Here is a 9764-nt window from a genome sequence, read left to right as displayed (position 1 = left end):
AAACAAAAAAGGTTTTCAATATTTCACTTTATGCATCTAGAATTCACCATATGAAAGTTTCACCTTTTGAATTATATTACGGAGGAAAATAAACTTTTCCATAATATAAATTTTTTTGAGAAGGAGATGCGTTGCAGACGGTTTTTTGATGGATGCTTTTCTAAAGTGACTCAAGTGAGTGACTGTTTGTGAACTGAGATGTTTCTTAACTGTGAGCGACATCTCCTGGACTGGTAGGCCTACAGTTTGAGTTGACTAATTATTTAATACATTACTTACATCCTGTGTGACTTGTTTCGGTTGACATTTGACGATAACATAACAGCTACAGAGACCTGAATAAAGTTTGCTTTTCTTTCCGCTTTACACCCACTTTATCAAAAGTCTGCAATTTCTTTACGTCGAAAATCTTACCCCGGAAGTTGTCGATGTTGATGTTTTCAGCTTTGACTGTAGTCTTCCGGGTTGGTTCTATTCTATTCTGCTCTGCTGTGAAAATGGCTTATCCGTTACCGTTGAAGCTTTCAAGGTTCTCTGCTGTTGTATTTTTTTTATGCTCAGATTTTGCATTTTGTAACAACGGCAGACGGGTGAGTGTAAATCATTTATGAAATGAACCACTACATTTAGAGCCAGTGCTGCTGCACCTGCTAAATGGTACAGTAGTCATTAGCTATCATGCTAACGCTGTCTGATGGCTAATGTACCGGTAATGATGCGCTAACAGCTAACTGTTCTTATTCCAAGGTTGGCGATGGTTTGGACACAGAAATTAGTGGATTCTCTGTGCCTCTTGAGCACTCCTTTGAAGTTGGTGAGTCAGATACCCTTTGTCTTTTGCCTGTCAGTGTTAATTAATATTTATAACTGTGCTTGCCCTTAACGTCAGTTATTATTTTATAATATACTATTGATTGATTGATTGATTGAAATATTTATTAACAGTTTGTAGAATTTACAGTACATTTTAAGCACAAACTCAATACAAAGACTGTTAACTGTGAGTGGACGACCCAATTAAGCATTACACTTGTTTACAACAGGGTCCACATTGTTCAATTCATCAAAACATTTAGAGACATACAAATAGACACTTCTATGTAGCTAAAGAACAGAACAGGAATTCATCATATAGGAAGCAAAAAGGGAAAAGATACATATACAGTGAGGGGAAATGGGGTGGGGGGGGGGACTTCAAGTTAGTTGTAGTTGGTTAGCTCATTCATTCAATAACTGCTAGGTCTACGTACGCTTACAGTAATGACTTGATGCCATTGACAAGTGATCAGACTGAGAGCCATATGTCATCTTCTCGTCCTCCCAGATGATGTGGCTAAGTTTCAGCTGCGTGGAGCACTGCTGTTGAAGGCTGGAAGAGAGCCTAGCGTATCACTGTCTCAGAATCAACTGTCAGAGGAGGACAGGACAAAACTTAAGGTGGGATGTGAATGTGATAATGCACAAGCCACTTTCACCCTGGCATCCCTGTTTTGGGTGTAGGGTAAGAAAAAAAAGAAGAATACATTGTACAATTTAAGCATTTAGCAGAATACCAGTGAGGTCGGTGGAAAATAATCGAGGGCAAGATGGTTTAGGGGGGTGACAGTACCTGATACCATTTAGCAGACGCTCTTAATCCAGAGAAATTAACAGTAAGCAAGAACAATTAACACATGGTATTGATGGTAATACATCAAATGCAATCCGACTGACTGTAGAATATCTGTACAATGACACTATGAGTAATGAGTATACATTATAGAGTGCTATGTGATGTCTACATAAAATGCTATCTAAGTTACATGTGCAAGACAGTGCTACAGGCTAAAATAGACTGACTCTGAAGAGATGAGTTTTAAGACTACGGCAGATTGTAGATTAATTTACAATCTCAGAACACTGAGATTGGTGGCTATTGTTTTTCAATGGGGATTAAAGGATTTTGTTAAAATGACGTAGAGTGTGATTTTAATGGTGTCATGGCTTGAAAGTATAAACCAAATTGTGCAAAATGTGCTTAACTCTGCAGGAGGTGGCTGCAGTGGACGGTCTGTACAGAATCAGGGTGCCTCGTGTGTTCCTGCAGGCCGACAGGCTGACGGAGAGGCAGATCGAAGGTTACCTCACAGCATTTGTCAGAGCCGTATGTATTGTTCTCATCTTATCTATGTCGGAGAGACCATTTAAATTAGCCTTTTCAAATAAATACGCCATTTTCCATAGATGCTATGATGATTCATTCCAAGGACATGTACATAAATGTCTGGAATGATACTGGAATCATCTATTACTGTTTTCCAGACCTGGAAAATGATGGAAATTTCTGAAAGCTTTTTCTGCTCATGGTAAAGAAAGCGTAAAGAATATAAAATGGTACATTTATTGAAAAAAACAAACAAACAACAAATCATACCAGCTTGTGCCAAGCCAAAACCGTTGACTCTTGAATCTTACAAAACGTATATTAAACTCAAGATGAGTTAATTTAGGTGCCTTTCACATCTAAACCTCACTATTGGATTTATTTATGCAGGCACAAACAATCCAACATCTAACTGGTTAAAAGAAGAAGAAACATGTAATGCCTTGTTATCAAAACCTATAAATTGTGCACTCTAGTGTTCATTTTTGTAACTGCACGGAAGATTAGACTATAGTTTTGGTGCATGCATTGGTGACGAAGTCTAACTTAAGAAGGCTTGGACTGAGTTGAATGTGCAAGGATATTATAATTTGTGTGTTTTAGCCAATTAGGTCACATGGTGCTCGTCTGTCATGGCAGAACTTCAACCTGTTTTACGCACTTTTTCGATTTACAATGTTAACGGCTACATAAATGTTCTGGTTTCAAAGATAAAGGTCTAACCCAAGGGCCACGGATGTTTCAATTCTCCTCGGGTGGGTATTAGCACCCTTCCGCATTATTCAATAAAAAGCAAAATCGGTGTCCATTTTGTCATAGAGTTATAATGTATCAGAATGCAGTACACCTCGCCAACCGATAGGGGCATGTATGTAGTTGAAACCGAGAATACTGAACAATACGGAATATATGGGTGCTTAAATCTGAACATTTATGTAGATGTACAGTAAGGCATGTAAATGGAGAGTGCGTAAAACAGTTCAGGGTTACCATGAGCTCACAGCGCATCGCATTCTGACATGTGGAGTTGTAGATTTTTGGTTATTGCCCCCCCCCCCCCCCTCCCTGTCAAACACTACTGAGATTGGAGATCTGTTTCCTTCTCCATCTCCCTCAAGTTAGAAAACATTGTGCACTGTGCAGAAGTGTTTAGTCAACTGGTAGAGACAGACACTATATATCTAATTAAACTTACCATAATTTCAAAAACCATCAGCCGTTTAGTCAATAAATGTTTAGAACATGTCGTGAATTTGAAGTGGTTTGGCTTGTGTTGTAAAACTCTGCATGATAGCCCACTTCCAAACTGTTATTGGAATTCACTAATGAATGAATGGCTTTTTACTTACGCGATCGGCTGGTTACTTGCGCAAGCAGAGCGCGCAAGTACTGCGATCGGCTGGGTATGTATGTGTTATGATATTGTCCGTCCTTTTAGAGATCACAACAGTAGCCTATGGTTACGTTACCATCAACAGCCAATAAGGGACCACCAATTTTGTGAAGGATTTGAAGGATTTAGAACAGCAGTTGTATTAGACATTAGTTAGTAGCACTCAAAGTAGCGAGTGGGTATGTATGTATGTCGGTGTCCTCTCTTGTTTAAGACAATAGCCCAATCAGGGACCAGCATTTCTGACAACGTATTCCTGGTGGTGAGCGCACCTCATGGCGTGCTCTGCTTGCGCACAAGTAGGCCATACATGGCCTACTTGTGTGCAAGGTGCAAGTTAGCATGAGAGTGCATTTCTAGTTAAAATATATTATGATAAGTTTAATTGATCATACTATAGAAAATGTATAAGTGTCTCTTACCTGGCGGATAAATCCAGGCCTTTGTGTTGTGTTGGATCATGTCCAGCAGTCAAGAAAAACATTCCAATCGGACTCTAGCTTGTTTAATTTCCTAAAGTAGCGTTCCTTGTCGAACTGCTACAAAGATCTGGCAAACCATGACGGCTACTTTTAAATTAGTATTACTATAAAGCATCTGCGTTGAAAACCCAACACCCCACTGTTTATTCCGGTTGGGAGAACTCTGAGTTTTCCCCCAAGCTATCTTGACGCCCTAATGACACAACATCGTGTCGTATGTATGTATGTTGATGATGTATTTGGTAAAGGGGCAACCGCCCACTATCTGGATAATGGTTTACATCAGGGGTTTGCAACCTTTTTTGAAACAAAGTGCCATGTTTTTTGAGGGGCGATAGCCATTTGGTGTATGTGCTAACACAAGCTCTGTCCTACTCACTTTAAATGCCATTGACAATTAATAGACAATTTTGAGTGTTTGTGTAAACACAAACATTGCGTAACACAAACATTGAAGACGAAGGTGAGGACGCAAATTCTGATTGGCCGGAATGAGATGATGTATGATGACCACCCACGTCACACGGGTGAGATTTCATTATTTTCTAGATAGTCAGTTTGCCATGGCATTGTCAACATGAATTTTAATGACAAACACTAACAAACACTCCAACATATTTTGATTGCCCACGAATATAACCTTTTCCCTTCTTTTTAAATCTTTTCTTTCACATTGTTATAATGATCATTAGACTCGGAGGAGCAATAATCCACCTATCTCCCAGACTCCCTCCCCAGTCAGAGTTCAGAGTTTTAATGAATGTAGAATGATGTGTAGGATGTTAATTTACATACGAATGTGAGGGACTTATTTTATTTGACTTCTTTATATAGTTTATTTTAAACCAGGATCCGATGGTAATTCCGACCAGGAGCATTGGTCCGATCTGCGGGAACAACAGTCGGACTAGCACTCGCACATGCGCTGCTCCCGTGCTAGCGATTAGGGTTTGGTTAGGGTTGAGGTAGGTTGTCGGCCTAATGACTGTCGGACCAATAATAGTGTCGGAAACTAAAGCCTGTAACCTTTTAAACCAGCTCATGCCAGTGTGCCAGTGATTACCCTTCTTTGTGCCAATGTTTGGCACCGGTGCCAAACATTGCCTACCCCTGGTTTACATATTGGTTGTTGATGAGACATAAAATAATTAGAAAGATGTTGTTTTACAATGAGCGTTTCCACATGTACCTCGATGTGCTTTTACTTGATCCTCTTCCTGTTTTTCTACTCTTATCCTTCAGTGTGCTATGGTTGAGTCCCATCTCAGTGATGTCATCCACCTCCACACCGATGTCTCTGGGTACCTGATTGGTGTCTCCATAGTGACGCTTCCAGGAGCATGCAGGGGCACCGAGGTTGAGGACGAAGTGGACCTGGAGGCTTTTAACACCACACTAAGCATCATGCAGCCCGTCAATGCACCCGGGTCAGTCTTAAATGACACAGCAATTAAATAATTGTACCGTATCGACACTTTCACTCCCATCTGTAAATGTGTCTTTCGTATTGGTAGCTGTAGCTTGTCATCTTTTTTGAGGGGAGCTAGTCAAATGCCACCGACAATGAATGGAGAATTTACGTCATCTGAGGACGAGCAAATCGGCTATTTTGTCAAATTCCCATTGACAATGAATGGAGATTTACGTCATATGTGTCTGAGCAAATCAACATGTTACGCCCCTCACTTCACACGGGTGTGATTTACATTTTTCCTAATTCCCTCAGTTTAGCACTGTTATGACTTAACCTACAAGGTTCCATTGTCATCTCTCTTTCAGACCAGAGACTGCTCTGTTTATTGAACGAATGGAAATGGAAATGGAGAAAAAAGGAAAGAATCCACAAGAGCAAAAATCATTTTTTGCTAAATATGTAAGTACTCAATGCAGGATGTATGTGAAAATGTGCTCTTTGCCTTTTATTTTGCCCTTCTCAATCAGTACAGTAGATATTTTTGGGGCTTTTTTGCCTTTATTGATAGATGTACAGGAGGTAGACAGGAAACGGGGGGAGAGATGAGGGGGGGGGGGGGACACAGTAAGTTCGGCGGGATCGGGACTCGAACCTGCGACACACTGTCATGCTGGATTACCAGCCAAGGTGCCTGGACCACTAAGCCGGCCCACGCCAGTATTCAGTACTTTGATCATTTTAATTTCCTGTACATTACATGAAGCCAAATACCTGTGTCGTCATAAGTTCATCATCTTATCATTTCATTGCTATGTAACATTAGACACATCGGCTTCTGGACTGTTCTTCAACTCATAGAACATGTCTTGACACACAACACAGAAGCTGTTTGTTGAGAAAGTATATTATTATTGCTTTCTTGTCCAATATTTGTGCATTTGATGTAGCTTGGATTTCAGTTTGAATAGGTCATGCATATTTTACGAAATGACTCGCTCCAGAATTTGGCAGCATTTCCTCATTACTTTCGCATTGCTGCAGGCTGACCTATAGTGCCAGCAGAAAATGATATTGCAAATCATTGTTAAAGATGCTATGGGTAATATATATGTAAATATAATAATGTGAAATGTAGTCACAATGAAGAAGAATATGACCCTAAAAAGTGTGAAATTTACTTTAACCCATTAAAACCAGGAAAGCATATGTGTAATTTTCGATTTTGACTATATACTGTATGAGTGTGTCACGTTTAAAAATAAATATGAATATATAATTTATTTTTAACTCAAATCTTTGTTTCTGGGGGTCCGTGGAACAAATTGAAATGGATAGGGTCCACGGCCATTTTGACATGGGGGGTCCTTCACATGAAATTGTGGTTGTACAATTTTGGTTGTGTTCTGTAGTACTATCAGTCTATCAATCATGCTTCTCTATGTGTTGCAAAGTACTGTACTGGTGGTCTGTATCTGTTATTTTTCAAGAGTTCAGCTATGACATAGTCTTAACTACGATTTCAAACAATGAAACACTTGAGATGTTTTTTTCTTACTGATAATTTATCCAAATGTCCACATTTGTCGGCATATCTCCGTCGTCCATCCAGATCTACTCTTGGCCTTTTCACTTGGCTTGCCTGAACACTTGTCAGTCACTTTGTTCCGCAGCGTGCTGTATCATGCCATGTTCTGTGACATGTGTTGACTCTGCTGTGCTACGTCCAGTGATTTGTGTTGACTTGGTGCTGTGCTGTGTTCCAGTGGTATTTGATTCTGGGAGGTGCCATTTTCCTCATGGCCACCAATTCGGCATCGGCCCCAGCAGGGGGTGACAGAGAGCAGAGCTGATTCCCACCTAAGTACTGGTTTCACTTTTGGCTCATTCAGCAACTCACTCTGGGCTGTCTGTCTGTCTTCTTCTTCTTCGTCCAGCAAGTTATGTGTTTAACTTCTTAGCGATGTGACTAACTGAAATTCAAATCTTGTTTCTTTTCCTCTATCTTTATTTTTGTCCAGAATTAATGCCAAAGACAAGCCACACTTTTCTTTGTGCAAAATTTTCCAGTCTTACTGATTGGATACATGTCAGTTAAATAACCAATAGAGAAAAATCTGAAAATGCTCTACGGCTAAACCACCAAAGCAAAAGAAAAATTGCTAATCATGTGCATGAAAAAGGTCTTGTTTTTGGCATTTGAATGGTTTCACACCACTACCTGCACACCTTCATTCCTACTGTTAAGAGAATGAGTTGGACCTAATCTGGTATGGAAGAATGAAACTGGGGCTTTTGGAAAGAGGCCTTAATGATCACAGTTAATTAGATGATTGGAAGTCAAGTGCCCAGACAGAGAACAAAGTAAAGTATATAATTTTACAATAATCCGTGTGTCCTTCTCCTCTCCCTCCCTCGTCTCTCCCTCCTCTCCAGTGGATGTACATCGTGCCGCTCGTTCTCTTCCTAATGATGTCAGGCGCTCAGGATCAGTCAGGGGGAGGTGCCGGTGGCGGAGCAGCCAATGGAGGAGGCCGATGATCCCCATGCCAACATAACATAGCTTAACTTTTTTTCCTTCTTTTTTTTTTAACCGGTTGTTTGTTTAGCACGTGTTTTCCTTCTTGACCAGTTTCTCATTGTTGCACACACTGTTCAAATGTTCAAATTGCACTCTTCATGCCCGATTAGAGTTTTGCTGTATAGACGGATAAATAATCTGTCATCCCCATTTTATGTCATGGACTGCATTTTTAATACTGATTTACTGGAAAATAAAGTATTTATTACTTACTTTTGTTTTTGTTATTGTAAGCTACTCATGGTGACCTCAGGCTGTCATCCAAGAATAATTAGATAAATGCCCACCAGGCATGCAACACCTTTACAAGCACCATACTTTCATTAATACAGGAAGAGTAGTGGGCAAGAGGCACTATCCGATTACATTATAGGATTGCAATGATCTTACTACAGTCTCATACATTTACTATCTTTTGTCAAGCACTGGCTTCTGTTCCAACTGGTCCTAAATTTACATCTCCGGTTGTTCACTACTCATTCCATTCTCAGCCCTGCCATTTTGGGTGAAGCTCTGTTCATCTAACCACACAGATCTGTCATCTGTGTATTAATAGCGTGAGTCGGGGGGGAATATCGGAGCTTCACAGGCTCCATTCAGCATTCACACTCCCAACCCCAATGTCAACATCGCCTGTAAGGTCTACCCGTCTGCCTCAGTTTAAATCCATGGATCCTGCTGTGAAGAATATCCTCTTATTTTCAGAGCTCTGTGTTGAGCTTCAACACTTTAGTGCCCTCTGCCCAGTGCCCACTCTCGCCGACTACCCCTTTTCTCAGAACACACCAGCAGACCACGTCCACTCTAGAGGCAGTCTGCTCTGGTCCGTAACCTCTCGTCTACCTTTTCATCAGCCGTGTCACGTTCTTCCTGTCGTGCATTAGAAAGTAAGGGATGAGGTGATGAGAACAGCTGAATGAAAGAGGAGCTAGAGTTTGAGCACGAGATCGTCCCAACTCGTTTGTTTGTAAAGGGATCTCTCGCTATGTCAAACGGGGGCAGAGGTTGAATGCACAGATGAGCTGAAAACATGTTTCCATGTATTATTTACAGTAAACAAAATGCCATGCGATTTTAAGATTTTGAAATGTTGCATTCTTTTCCATTGTCAAGTGTCCTGTCACCAGTTGGGCAAAAAAACAAATGCTGCAATGTACTGCGTCTATATTTATAATGAATATCCATCGCTACAGAATGGAACCTTAACCATAAATAGCAGTGACTCATTGGAAGCCCATCAGTGTCACTTCTGACAAATCCATTTACCACCAGGAATCTGAGGGACGCTGACACCAACACACATGATTGTTGTGGTCTTCAGGGATGGAATATTTGTTGCCAAGTCAGGAAAACGTGCAACGTTTAACATGTACATACATTACCAACACCTACAGACCTATATTCATTCAAGTTTTATTTATTCTCGAAATTACACTGAGTAATCAAACTCATTTTCAGTGTTGTCTATATAGTTGGATATTTGATATCTTCCAGTCTTAATTAAAACCGCAGCAGTTAGATTGATCGCTCTGGTTAAGGTCTGTCTGTAATGACCTCGACTGAAAATTTGATTCACACAGTAGTAACATTTCAGTCATTCACACCAATCATAACTATATCATAATAAACCTCTCATTAGTGGTGTGGACTCTGCATCCACTTGAGCCAGAACTGTATGGTCATGGTGCTTTCAACACAGTTTTACCACAACTTATTACTAGACTGAGCGATATGTGCCAGAATTGTCTTCAGTT

At 40.4% G+C, this 9764-nt stretch overlaps 1 protein-coding gene across 2 annotated transcripts; it reads left to right on the top strand.

Annotated features, from left to right (window-relative positions):
* Positions 1 to 438: 438 nt before the first annotated feature.
* Positions 439 to 8220, top strand: emc10 (ER membrane protein complex subunit 10). 2 transcript variants are annotated; one of them, XM_083780659.1, is made up of 8 exons: positions 439 to 590; positions 748 to 814; positions 1325 to 1437; positions 2030 to 2143; positions 5261 to 5445; positions 5798 to 5891; positions 7196 to 7293; positions 7866 to 8220. In XM_083780659.1, the coding sequence occupies exons 1-7, from the start codon at positions 498 to 500 to the stop codon at positions 7280 to 7282; spliced, it is 753 nt and encodes a 250-aa protein (XP_083636785.1). In that variant the 5' UTR covers positions 439 to 497; the 3' UTR covers positions 7283 to 7293; positions 7866 to 8220. The 2 variants fall into 2 exon arrangements, with proteins under 2 accessions (XP_083636785.1, XP_083636784.1); XM_083780658.1 differs by lacking the exon at positions 7196 to 7293.
* The last annotated feature ends 1544 nt before the right edge of the window (positions 8221 to 9764 follow it).

The sequence above is a fragment of the Protomyctophum parallelum genome (assembly GCF_964188405.1).
Source record: "Protomyctophum parallelum genome assembly, chromosome: 13".
NCBI lineage: Eukaryota > Metazoa > Chordata > Actinopteri > Myctophiformes > Myctophidae > Protomyctophum > Protomyctophum parallelum.
Note: the sequence above shows the minus strand (reverse complement) of the source record. Positions and strands in the feature narration are given on the sequence as shown.